At 38.3% G+C, this 13,600-nt stretch overlaps 1 protein-coding gene across 1 annotated transcript; it reads right to left on the bottom strand.

Moving 5' to 3' along the window:
• Nucleotides 1–6,623: 6,623 nt before the first annotated feature.
• On the bottom strand, nucleotides 6,624–7,964 carry LOC143886380 (CEN-like protein 1). The gene is made up of 4 exons (XM_077390329.1): nucleotides 7,463–7,964; nucleotides 7,316–7,377; nucleotides 7,155–7,195; nucleotides 6,624–7,016 (listed from the first exon to the last, which is right to left on the bottom strand). Exons 1-4 carry the CDS (start codon nucleotides 7,658–7,660, stop codon nucleotides 6,799–6,801), a joined length of 519 nt encoding a protein of 172 aa, XP_077246444.1. The 5' UTR covers nucleotides 7,661–7,964; the 3' UTR covers nucleotides 6,624–6,798.
• Between the last annotated feature and the right edge of the window lie 5,636 nt (nucleotides 7,965–13,600).

Genomic DNA, 13,600 nt, shown 5'->3' with positions numbered 1-13,600 from the left:
AAATAAAGGTCTGCCGGGTGCACGAGGCTCCCGCCATTGCAGGGTCAAGAGAGGGCTAGATGTACGCAACCTTACCCCTGCTTTGAAGAGAGATAGGAAGTTTCCATGACTAGAACCCGTGACCCACCGGGTCACAATGGAGCAACAGAACTCGTGACCACCACGTCATGTTTCACCTGTAAGTGAAAAATCAAGAGAAATATTTTTGTACCATCTCAAAATATATTTGGATATATGGAACAATCCGATGGACTTTTTTTACCGTCATCTGATCAAATAACGGTTGTGTTTATGTCCCACATGAGACACTATCATACCCATATCATCTGTCTACGTAACACTCTATTAGAGTCGGAACCAAAGATCTATTAGACCGTCTAAGTCGGTTGGCATGCCTAAATCTAGAGGTTAAAGTTGAGTAGTGGCACTCTCGAATGAAAACCAAGCCTAAACTTTCAAACCCAAGTTATATCTCAGATCATTTTGATCTCTTTGATATCTGTCGGATTCTCCCTAGTCATATCCTTTGATCATTTTGAGTTGTGGGTTTTTGCTCCATGGCCTTCTGAGGGAGCCTTTCTTTGTTGTCACCCTTTGGCTGATGTTGATTGAAAGAAATATGAGTTTTTAAAGGTGTATGAAAAGATGCGTGAAATTTTCTTTTGTCTAGTAGGCATTGAACATTTTTAGCTACCTTCGGGAATTACGATTACCTCCTTCCACACTTCTTGAGAGGAGACTAGACTAAGCAGTTTTTTCAAAGTGAGCCCTCGTCCAAGATGGGTCCCACCTTGAAGATGAAATTCAATAGTTCAAGTATTAGCAACCCGAGCCCGCCCCACATGAATGGGCTTTTGAGGAATGTAGATATAGAGGTGATTTATGCCATTTCCGGTCCTATCGATGTGAAGGGTTCTAACAAGACAGAGGTTCAGCTTCTACATGGGACGGTTTTTAGATTAGTCTCTGCTAGATTATGTTATCATTGAGGGATACTCAACATGGCTAAGGTTAGAGATGGGGTCAGCTACCCCTGGAGATTCGTGGATACATGGAGTAGATAGTGGACATATTAGAGGTTCACGATCTTGATCACCTTGCTCTTGAAAGTGTGTAAGATTTGAATGGTATTCTCACATTGTTTTTTTTTTTTTTTTTCTATATTTTTTGGCTTTCGTATCTCTCGTTTGACCATCTCAGTCATTGGGCTCTTGCTCCCTTTTTTTAATAATTATTTTTTTATAATATTAAAAAAAGGGAGGAATGTCATTTTCAAAATAAGGAAGTATTCACCTACACCAATCTTAAGTTCATGCTATTTTGGGAAACTTTACCGGATCGAGCATTTAGGGTCTGTTCAGTTGCGCCTTAGAAACGGAAACGGAAAGGAAAGGAGGCTTATTTTCCACGGAAAAGCACAAAAACGTACGTTTTGTTGGCTGGGAACAGAAAGCACCCGGAAGGCAGGAGTCTGACGTGGAATCCGACTTATCGTGTGTGTCAACCCACTTTCCCCAGCTCAGAATCCGACCCATAGACTCCGATTCGAGTTATTTTCCTTGATTCACGTCTATCGGAAAAAACGAGTCGCGTCTTGTGAGCGACAAGAGAACCCTTTTCGACTCCTCTCGCTCTACAATCTCGAGGCTTCCACTCTTCCTCCTTCCCCAACAGGTACGCCTCCTCCCTTTCTTCCTTTCCCCTCTTTTTTGTATTTTTTTTTCGGTTTTCCATTGTAGGAGATGCCTGGTTTGGCATGGATCTTTGTTTTTGTTTGGCCTGGTGCTTGGATCTATGTATTTTTGGGGCTTGGTTCTATGTTTTTTTGGGTTTTTCTTTTTCTCTGGTTTTTTTTAAAAGATTTTTAAAGTGTGATTCTAAACCTAAAACTAGGGTTTGTTCAGATCTGATTTTTATGGTTTGTGTTGTGATTTGATTTTAGGGTCCCTGGTGGGATTTTTTTTAGTATCTTTGTTTTAGATGTCTGTTGTTAACCTAAAACTAGGGTTTTTAATGTGTTGTTAACCTAAAACTAGGGTTTTTAATGTGTTGTTAACCTAAAACTAGGGTTTGGGTGCTTGGAATATTTGTTGAAATCTTGGAATGTCTTCTTTTTCTGGAGATCTTGGGGTATTAAATGACTGGTTTGCATTGGAGATCTTGGAGTACTTTGATTCATCTTGAATAGGGTCTGGATTTTTAGGTTATTTCATCTTGCATGTCTTTTTTCCATCTTGCTGTGTTTTGTGGTGTGGATTTTGGGTATTAAATGGCTGGTTATTTCGTTTGATTTGGATTTTGGATTCATGATTTTGGGTATTAAATCTGGTTTGGGTTTGGGATTATTCTGGTTTGGGTTTCAGATTAATCTGGTTTGGTTTGGGTTCGGATTTACCTCCTAATCTGGTTTGGGTTTGAGATTTATTTGAGTTTTTGGTTTGGGTTTGGGTTGGGATTAATCTGGTTTGCTTTCCTTTGTTTTGCAGGTAGTGACCCTCTCATTTGATTTTCATTTTCAAGAACTGTTCCATAATTTCCAAAGTAATCAACACTCACAGTAGTTATTTTTCTATTTAGGTAAATGTGCTTGTGTTGTTTGGATGTGCTTGGATGGATGGTTTATGGAGGGGTTGTTTATGGAGGGGTTCTTTTCCATTTTCTGGCAACTAAATGCACATTCCTGCTGTTTCTTTATTGTTTTTTTTCAGTTTCCTGGCAACTGAATGCGCACTCCTACTGCTTTCTTAGCAGTTTCTTTTCCTTTCCAATTCCTTCTGCCACGTCATTTCCTTTTCTTTTCCGTTTCCTTCGCGCAACTGAACAGACCCTTACCTTATAATTTGGTCGGACCGAGTTAAATCAAACTGAAATAATATTTTAGAAAGAGCTTAACCCAACCCGATCCATTTTCATCCCTAGATGCTAGATGAGATGCAACATTAGGAGAGTTCTCATAACAACAATGCTAGCTATAGCCCACCATGCTGACATTAGCATAAATAAGAAGGATTATCTTGTGAAGCCCATCGTCATATGGAGATACCATGTGTTGGGGGTTCCACGCAAAAGCAAGATCCCACAAAAAAAAAAAAAAGGATGTGTTGGGCTTATAAGGGAATGGGCACACTCCTCCCCTTAATGGCTGGCTAGCTTTTAGGGGTGAGTTCTACCAGGGTCCCTAACACCACGTCTCAAAAATATCCGGGAGGGCGTCAGCCTCCTGGATGTCATTGTCCATTTTTTTGATAGAAGAGAGGAGGGGGTGGTTTCAACGGATTGATGTAATTTCGATAAATGGATGCATGTATTTCACCGGAAGTGTTATGTACACCCTTTATTGAAATACAATTTTTAATCACTCAGGAAATTACTCAGGAAACTTTTGTCCATGAAATATTTCAGTGGATGACTATTGATCAGTAAAGATCCACAAAAGTCAACTTTTATTATATTTTTAATCATCTTAATATTTGCACAGTGAACTAGGAACGTACGTTCAGAGTTCAATCATACTGTTTGCTATCCTTTGATCTGATGGATAGGATTATAGTCTCCTAGGGCCCTACCGGATGAAAGGCTCATATCACCTTGGGTGTGAGATTCACTATTTAGGTAGGAAGATTTTCAGAATAGGAAAATCATCCTTTCCTTTCAAAATTTTGAAAAGAAAAGGGAGCCCTTAACCTTCATTTCCAACAGTCTTGATTCTTGAAGAGTTCAGAGACAACACAAGTACCCGTGCAGTCTCTCGTTCACGCGTTTCAGTATTATCCGGAAAACTGTGAGAAAAAAACAAGGACAGGCATATTAAGTCTCCTTTTCAAAGCAAGCACATGCATGGCATATAAAACCAAACTCCAATTTCCAATCACAAAACACAGCTCCTGGGGCCCGCTCCAATTTCCTTTCAAACACATCATGGCATATAAACCAAGCAACAACCAAAAAAAAAAAACACCAAGCACCGATGGACGTGATATTTGCTCCCCTTTTAGTGTAAAAAGAATTAAATCTTTTTACACTACTAGGGGTGCAACTTGGGTGAGGTTTTACCGGACCTGCATCGACTCAACCTGAAAATAACATAGGTCGGGCTTAGAAATCATGGGCCTTGGGTAGGCTCGGGGTTTTAGTTTGAAAAATCTGGCTCAATCTTAGGTAGGGTCGGGTTTAAAGAAAAAAACCCAAAACCCAAAACCCGAAACCCGACCTGACTTATATAGGTGTACTATGACTTTCTTAAATATCTCTTGAGTAACATTGCAAATTATTTTCAATATATTGGTATAATTGTTTTCATTAAGGTGATCATGTTTGTTTATGTTGAAATATAGTTTCCTTCTTAAATTTATACACTTGATTACATAAATTTAGAGATTTTTGGTGTGAACATTTTTTTTTCTGCAACCTTTAAATTTCTCTTACTCTAATCAATGGATCTCTCACATTCTTCTGGTAAGACCCTTGGAAAGGGAAGAGCCAAAAAATCAAGAGCTGGACAGAGAAGCCATGGGGAATTATGTTTGTTTTATGAAAAATTTTACGTTACTTTTCAATATTCATTGTTTGCTTGTAATGATTATCATTGTTGTTTGAAAATTTATTAATTATTAGGCATCTTTAATTTTATTTAAAGGTGTGTTGTTTTTCAACATGGATTGAGGATATTTAAACCACCATTGAGCACTTTTTTTTCACTAATCTCTTGCCTGTATGGTGGTTTGAATATGAGATTGAGTTTTTTTTTTTTTCAATAATGAAAATTGCTTTATTATTAGTGAATTCTTCTTAGATTGTTTTAGCGATACCATGTTGCATAATATTCTCACTGGTCACTACTAGTGTCATAGACAAACTGCTAGATTCCATTTGCAAAATGTGATTGATTATTTACTTAAAATCATTCAAAATCAGTAGTCTCATTTCCTCGTAGAAGTTATCTCAATGTATCAAAAAATAGGATTGTAACAATCACATATCGAGAATGTGAAAAAACCCAACCCAACCTAAGTAACTATCTCGGGTAGGGCCAGATTAATGAATCTTAGGTTTTCTCAAGAAAAACCCAACTCGGCCCGACCCAAATTAGTTTCTCGGGTAGGGTAGGGTAGGGTATTGGAAAACCCGACCCGCCCGAACCGAGTTGCAGCCCTATACACTACCAGGTGGGTGGCCTGTGCTAAAAAAGGGGGCAAATGTACCACGAGGTGGTATATTCGGCCGCTAGAAGTTCTCAGCTGCCCCCTCTCTGGACTTCTCTTTTCTCTACCCCTTTTAGATTTGTGTTCCCCTTTTTCTACCCCTTTTAGTTTTATAATCGGGTTTTGCTAAGGACACTAGTTAAGAAGCATTTAAATGCTCTTCGAAACATCATTTTACACATATTTTGAGACTTTTGCATATGTTTTGAGATTATTTGGGGAGGAAGAATTTCACTTGCCTTAGGAAAACTGAAGACTTCACAATACTGATTTCCTTCCATTAGAACCATGTATGTATGTGTAATTTTCATGACTCCACCTATGGTTGAATATTTGCAACCTCTGGAGTCCAACAAACCTATCAACTCTCAATTCTTTTGCATCTTTGGTGCATACGCTATGCGAACAAAAATACATACTACTCTATCAAGCATTCTGATCTTCACAGTATCAAATCTCATGACGTCATGCATAAGTCAATCCTTCACCTAAGGACGCAAACCCTAACTCTCATTGTTTCACCAAAAAAAAAATGTTTTTTTTCAAAAAACCTCTTTTTTGAAATATTTTATCTCACATGCGCTTTATTTGGCTAGTTAAGGTGGGTGATTGCTTACTTGGCTGTTTAGCTCATTTCATTTACTTAATTTCAAATGACCAGTCAGACCAGTCTGGTTAAATATTTGCCCTAAAATGTTTAAAGTTGAGAAGATATGCCTATCAAACAATGGTGGTGTAAGTGCGAGTTTCTTGATACCACGTGTTACAAACATAATGTCCCAGTGCAAATGGACCGAATTCCTTCCCTTATTTCACAGTTATACACCTTATACTTTAATTTAATTTATTTCAAACTAGACGAAATATTTCCTTTATATTTTTAAGCATGGAAGTACAACCGGATTAAAGAATGGTAGAAAGATTAGTGAATAAATTCCCAAGAGAAACTCCTTTGATTGGAAGGAGCCCCCCTCTTTCCAGATTAGATTATTATGCGCTTAAAGAGAGCATGAGAAGTTGACACGTCAAGGTTCTTTCTAAAGTAGGGTTATGTTGGTCCGTACGATCAGATGCAAAATGAATGTCATGGCTGTCTTCAATAGTGCAAAGTCAAAAAACCAAAACACAAGAACCCTAACCCTAATTCAAAGTCCTTTATATAGAAACAGTTGCGTGCACAAAATACAAACAAATAAAACCCTAGAAATAAATAGGGCAATGCTTGTGTACAAGAACTACTATCATGGTTACGGTTTTCTTCTTCAATCCAAAGAGGAACACGAAGATTTTCTATTGAAAGTTTCTTAGGCCCCGTTCGTTTAAGATTATGAAAACCGATTTTGAGTGACAAACCTATTATTGGTCTCAAAATTATGTTTCAACCTGTATCCAACAACTAGTTTAATCAGCACGCACAATCAGTTGTCATAATCCTAGTCTTATTATTTATAATAGAATTTCCAACACTAGAAAATTAGTTTTCATGGCCATTTTAGAAACAGTTGCCTACCTAAAATACAAACATATAAAACCCTAGAAAAAAAATACATTGCAATGCTTATGTGTAAGAACTACAATTTTCTTCCTTTCTATCTTGTTATCTTCTTCTGGCAGCTGTTTCTCTTTGTGCATTGAAATAAACTGCTGCTACGGGCAGTCCCAAACCATTCTCCTCGGAGAATTTTCTGGTGTTGAAGTGCTCTCTTGATGCGGGTGCGCGGACTGTTTGTCTTCTTTTCTGCTTGAAGAGACTGAAAACAAACCTATGGATGCCAATAATCGGCTTTGGAATCTCGTAGGTGAACAGTTCTTTACCTGCCAAATGAAACCCACGTTTGAAAAGTTGTTTTTAGTATTTCTTCAGTAAGTAGATGACTTAAATCTAATGATTATTGGGTTCTTTAATTGAGTAAAAAGAGAACAAGTTTCATGATTATTGGTGTAGAAAATGACCAAAAGAAGCATCTGTAGTGCCAGGAATGTCCGTAACGATCCTGAAATGTCACAATGAAAATTATGTTGGTTTTTATTTTCTAAACAAGCACATAAACAGGATATATTTAAGGAAAGAGGGGAGTGGAAGAAAAGATTGGGGTTTGAGTAAGGCCATTAACCAGTGGAGATGTTCTCTTAAATAGGGATCACTAGGGCTTGGAGCATCTGGGTCTGTCATGATCTACAAATGAGAGGAAAGAAAAAGGTTAGTGGTTAAAAAAAAGGATGTAAAAAAGTGAAAATGGTGCAACTCTAATGATACTTACTAGTGTAAAAACAGTCCTCATGTCGTCCCCACCGACTTCGACTCGAGGTTTTACTGTAATGGCTGATGGCATGAGTTCATGGCCATTAGAAACTTGCTTGTTGTTGTATGTAACCTTAAGGTTCACACTAGGGGTGAAAACATCCAATACATCTCCTACTACTCTGCCTAAAACAAGTGGTTCAATAAGTCTCGACATGGCTGAGAGAGAGAGAGAGAGAGAGAGAGAGAGAGAGAGAGAGAGAGAGAGAGAGAGAGACTTTTTGGGTCTTCTCTTGGCTAGGTTATGACCAAGTTAAGGAGCAAATCATTTTTCTTCTCTTGTGTTCTATGAAAGAGGCCAAAGGCTTTACATTTATGGAAGAAAATGATGTTTCTAATCCTAATAAGACAAAACTCGTAATCTAGCGTGACATAGAGAGAGTGAGAGAGACAAGACTCCTAAACCACTAATTCTAATAATACCGAAATACCAATCCAAATTTGTGTTAGAGAGAGTAAGAGAGAGATAAGACTTACAGTTGGCCAAGCATCTCATAAAAATCTTGAGAAGCCAATGTAATGGTGCTGAATATAGTTGGAGAATGAAAGTCTATATATATGCAGAAAATGCTGAGAGCTTGACTTGGAAGCTAACAGATTCGAAATTCGGCAACATGAAGGGATCTCCATTTGAGGAAAGGACATATGAAAATTTGCCTTCACATGGAGAGAGAGAGAGAGAGAGAGAGAGAGAGAGAGACCCTTTTCCAAAGCATGGGATTTCTGATAGAGAGAGAGAGAGACCCTTTTCCAAAGCATGGGATTTCTGATAGCTTAGGAGTAGAATTCCTTGTCATGTCTGTGCTTGGGACAGTGGAGAATCCTCCCTTTTTTTTCTTAATTATAATATCACTCTTATTGGATACCCAGCTTTTAAGGTGCTGTTCCCATTAGACATATCTAAACATAAACATCTTATCAACAACCTCGTTACTCTTAATAAAGTCCCACGTTTACTTATCGAAAAAAATGACAAAAAAGAACAAAGCCTTTGCAATGTAAGTTTTATTAGAGGATGTTTAGTCGATCATTCTCAATGCTTAATTTCAAAGAGGCATTTCCTGATTTGATTGGTGGCTCGGCAAAAGGAACCTCACGTTGATTTTCTGGACCTTTCTATTGGGAAACTTTCTCAGTGTTGGTAAAGAATAAGCCTTTCTCAGCCGGACACGTCTTGGAAAGTATATTTATGAGAACAAAGCTTATATTCTTTTCTCTTTCTTTTCCTTGACAACGAAGAGCTAGCTTGTATCAATATTCAAAGCAGAGGATCCGTGGACGGACGGGGTGAAATTTTGTTTCCAATTTACAAGTATGGTGATTGTAAAAGTGATGGTCACTAACTCAATGATGAACATCAACCCTAATAGTACTTACATATTTAAGCAACAAATATGGAAATTAGATAAAGATAAGCATTATCTTAATCTAACCTAAGTTGTCTATTTTATCCCAACTCTCATTTAGCAAAATCCAACAGTGAAATCTCAAACTAATCTAACAGTGAGATCTCATTTACACCAACATGCCACCAAAGATGTAGGTAGAATTCGTTGATTTTTTTTTTTGAAATGGCAATAATTATATAAAGCAAATTTAGGAGGCCGAGATGGACCACCCATATCTATAATAGGAAGCAAGAAAGAAACAGAAACGAAGAAAAAACAAAATACAGAGAAAACCCCTTTTCAGGGAGGAAGGTGGTCGAACCACATAATAGAACCACCGGAGACACCACGCTTAGCTAACGCATCCGCCTTATCATTTGCCGATCTTCTAACATGTTGAAAGCCGATAGCGGACCCCGCAGTTAAGTCCTCAATCTCATCAAAAATGGAAAGAAATCTCCACGGAGGAGCCACCCCACCTTTCAGCCAACGAATCACATTTAACGAATCTCCTTCAACAATTGTCTGATCCATCAACATTCTATCAATATTCAAAATGCCAAAATGTGCCGCCCTCACTTCCGCATCTGAGGAATCATACACACCAATAGAGCGGTAGTATGCCCACATAACATCCCCCTTATCATTGTGACAAACCCCTCCCACTCCTGCCGGACTCGGATTGCCGGAACTCGCACCATCGAAATTAACCTTATACATGTTTTGAGCAGGGGGCTTCCACCTATGCAAAATAAGATCTCTGCGCTCAACACTAAAGCACACCTCCCGCCAACCTTCCCAAAGATCAAAAGCCGATACAAACCGGAAGGATGTGAGGCATCTCACCCAAGATATAACCAAGGTGATGATCTTCAAATAAATCCAATGAGGATTCATGGCTTTCCCCTCAAAGACTCTAGAGTTCCTCTTCTTCCATATAGACCACCACGTAGAATTCGTTGATTCATGCACACCGTCGAAGGTTGATCTATTGATGAGCATCTAATGATTGTAACAGATAATGATGCCGATAATTTTGAAGAAGGTGTTGCTTGAAGATGAGTAGCAAAGGGGCTTTACAAAAGACAATGGGTTGATCAATATACTATTGTCTCAATGTGCAATATTAGCCACGATCATGGGTCACTTTGGGATACCGATCCTCGTAGAAATGAGTCACTGTAAAGTAGTGCCCTAATAGGGAAAGAATGAGCTTTGATGAGCAAGCCATCATGATTTTATGTATCAATCCTCATTGAAGCAGGGTACTCATTGAGTAAGCATCTCAAGAGAACCGTGGCACCTCAATTGAATAGAGCTACTATTTCAGGTATGCAGCTCAAATGAAACACCTCAACGATAATAGACCAATGAAAAGGTTAAGGTTTGAAAAATAAGGAAAAAAATATAGACAGAAACAACAAAAAACAAGGAGATCGACAACTAGGTCAAAGAGTAATGTCTTCACCATTGAGCTAGAGGCTCAATCCAGAATTGTTTTTTTTTATTTTTTATGAGGATGTCAAATAGGGGGAGAGGAGTATTTTGTGCAAAACAAGGCCAATTGGTGTATGTATCAAAATGATGGGATTCCGAAATGCAAAGGAGAAAATCTGAGAAAATAGAATGAATGGGGATTACAATATCAATTTTAAGGATATGGTGTGTCGCTAAAGATAGAAGGTGTGTTCTAAGTAAAACAGGGGTATGCTATTTTGACCCATCTTCTTAATATATATCGTCTTTTGCAAAAAATGACCTTGGAGAACTACCCCAATCCTCCCCACCACCACCCCCCCCCCCCCCCCCCCCCCCCCTCCTTTTCTATTTATTTAGGTACTAACCCATTTCTTTTTGCAAGAAAGAAAAGTAAGGCAGAAGCGATCTATCTAGAGAGAGAAAATGTTGACGCTCGCCAGGGTCTGTAATGATAAAGATGACATCCGATCTTCGAATCATCCTCTCAATGATGCCAACTACAACAACTAGTCACTCTGATACCAACTTTTGCGCGGTGGAAAGTGCGGAAAAAGCGGATCATTGTCTCGCCTACGAAAAAAGAAGAGAGATCATGTCTTTCCCTCAAAGAAAATCCTTGAATCCACAAGGAAATAAGAGAAAAACTGAATTTTATTCCATCCAAAAATCTGATTTTTTTACATACACCTATTTTGGAGGAATGATAGAATGAAGGGCAACCTTGCAAAAAACAGTTCCAAGGGCGACCATATTGGTTGATTTATGCAAAGTCAACATGCTTTCCACTTTTTTAAGTGTATATATTCCACTTTCTTAGGCGCTGCACTTTGCATAAATCAACCAACAGGGGCGCCCTTGGAGCTGATTTTTGCAAGGGCTCCCTTCATTCTATCATTGCTCCCTATTTTGCTATTTTATTACTTAAAAAAAATATTTCTATGCTTTTGCTTGGAGTAGTAGCAAACAAAAGACATAGCGATACGCTCAACAACATAGTCTAAATCTAATAAATTACCTTAAAATATAAAAAACTTATTTCTTTTAGCTGAAGTAAATATAAAACAAATACTAAAATAGAAGTAAACACAAATACATGAACAAAATATTGTGCACCATCTTATTCTTGAGGTCATACAAATTCATAGGACTTGATTCGCTCCGATATGACCAATATGGTTACATATTGTCTATATGGCCAATAAATATCATTCTGTCCTTCAACAAATTAGACATTTCCCCAAAATTTTCACCATTGATGCTTATATATTGAGGGGACAAGATCTTTTTTCTATGAAGGGAGAATCTTGTACACTCATGCCAAAAAGATCAACAAGCTAGATTACCACACTTGTGTGCAACATTTATACTGCATTTGGATTGCCGGAATTAGGAATCAGAATTGGCATCGTATTCTGATTCCTATTCTAATTCCCCTAGAACCAATATTTAAATTAATGTAAAATTTAAATTTAAATTAAAGAATTTCAAATAAAATTTCATTATGTTTACATCCATTTTTGGGCATTATCGGTCATAAGAGAGTGAATTACCAGATAATGACTCGTTTAGACAGAGTCAAAGAAGTTACATTCCAAGCTAGCATGCGGTGAAAGATGAGTAAACACCATCTGAAAATAAGGAAGACATGCAAGTAGCAGAGCCTATGATTAAACAGTTTGCTCATATCTACACCCATTCGTAAGACCAATCAGTCAAGTGGGACCGAGTTGTTGAATGATTACCCAGTTGGATTGGGTCAAAGAAGTGGCGCATCAGCTACCACAAAGAGGTAAGGTGGGTGACAACCACTTGGAAGAAAAGAGGACCTGCAAATAATGGAGCCTAAAGTAGGTAGTTATAGAAGAGTTCCCTCTATGAGATCGTGGGGTAATGAGGAGCGATTACCCAAATAAAGCTATATAAATAGGTGTTTGTCTCCATGGAAGTGGGCCCAGAACTAAACAATAAAATGTTTTAGCATTTTATTTTTTTATCTTTCTAGCATTGTACCTCTTACTTTTCGTAGCTGTAGCTCTTCGGATTAAGGAAGAAATGAATTCATCTTCCTAGGCATGCCTTTCTCTTTAATTCAACTATCCCTCACACTAGCATTACACTCTTCCTATTCTATTGGTTAGTTAGATCAAACAAGTCTCTCGGCCCTGAAAGTCGTTTGCATTTTGTATGCATCGGTGGCGTCGTTTGCATTCGACATTTTAATTGCGAGTTGTTCACGTTCTGCGCGTGTCGACATGTCGTTCATATTTTTTCTGTGTGTTGACTTCCCCACATTTGGCGTCACATCTGGAAGAAGTTTAGCTCCCCTCTTCTTCTCAATTGCCTGAAATCCAATCCCAGGAGACAAAAACATTTCGATTGTTGACCCTCGAATTTAGTTTTCGATTTCTTGCCTCCAAGAAGTTGGCACACCCGCTCATACCCCACCCCCATACTCTCTCTCTCTCTCGCGCGCGCGCGCACGCACACACCATCGGTGCACTGATCGACCGCGCCATAGTATTTCAGACCGAACACATTCCTATCGGGGCAAAATCAGAATACCACCTCTTAAGGCAGGAAGCAGATTCCGACATTTCCCATTTTTCCGTCCCCTGATGCCATTTTTTTTTCTAATCAAATTCTGGGATTGGTGGAATCAGAATAGGATGCTGATTGATTCCATCGTTTGAATCTCTCAATCCAAACACAGTCTTTTTGTGTAACAAAGAGAGTGAGAAAAGAATATAGACTTGAATCCTCTTCCAGAAGCAGCATGTGATCGGCACGCACTTGAAACCTTCACTTAAAATACACATGCAGACTTAAAATAGAGAAAGAAACAAACTTCCATATTTGTATACACTGACAAAAATCTTTCTATATGAGGCAAGCCTGCACGGTTTTAAAAATACCACGGGCCTAGCACATGACTCGCTTCACTACCTTAAATATTATAATAAATAGATTGGTTTGGGCAATCGTGCAATAAAATTGGGTTCTCATACCGTGGATGCACCTAGAAAAAATATGAGCGGGCAAAAATACTAGTGGGGGCCACTTTCTCAATGGTTATTTTTTAGGCCTTCTATGGGTGGGCCCAAGGTTTAAAATTTTGGTTTCGGAATTTTGATAATTTCGGTCCAAATTTCGGTGAAATATTAAAAAAACATATTTTTTGGGTCAAATTTTGGAAAAACTGAAATTTCGGCCGAAATAAATAACCGTTTTTG

The sequence above is a fragment of the Tasmannia lanceolata genome, unplaced genomic scaffold (genome assembly GCF_043159265.1).
Source record: "Tasmannia lanceolata isolate RefF3 unplaced genomic scaffold, GAP_Taslan_0.1 ptg000002l, whole genome shotgun sequence".
NCBI classification, from domain to species: domain Eukaryota; kingdom Viridiplantae; phylum Streptophyta; class Magnoliopsida; order Canellales; family Winteraceae; genus Tasmannia; species Tasmannia lanceolata.
This window is presented reverse-complemented; position numbering and strand designations above follow the sequence as displayed.

Bases quoted from the DNA above. Each gene is read 5' to 3' on its own strand.
- LOC143886380 (XM_077390329.1), bottom strand. From the start codon at position 7,660: ATGTCGAGACTTATTGAACCACTTGTTTTAGGCAGAGTAGTAGGAGAT. The intron at 7,378-7,462 runs GTAAGTATCATT...TCTCATTTGTAG, and splicing joins TGAGGACTGTTTTTACACTA to ATCATGACAGACCCAGATGC. The intron at 7,196-7,315 runs GTTAATGGCCTT...GTGACATTTCAG, and splicing joins TTAAGAGAACATCTCCACTG to GATCGTTACGGACATTCCTG.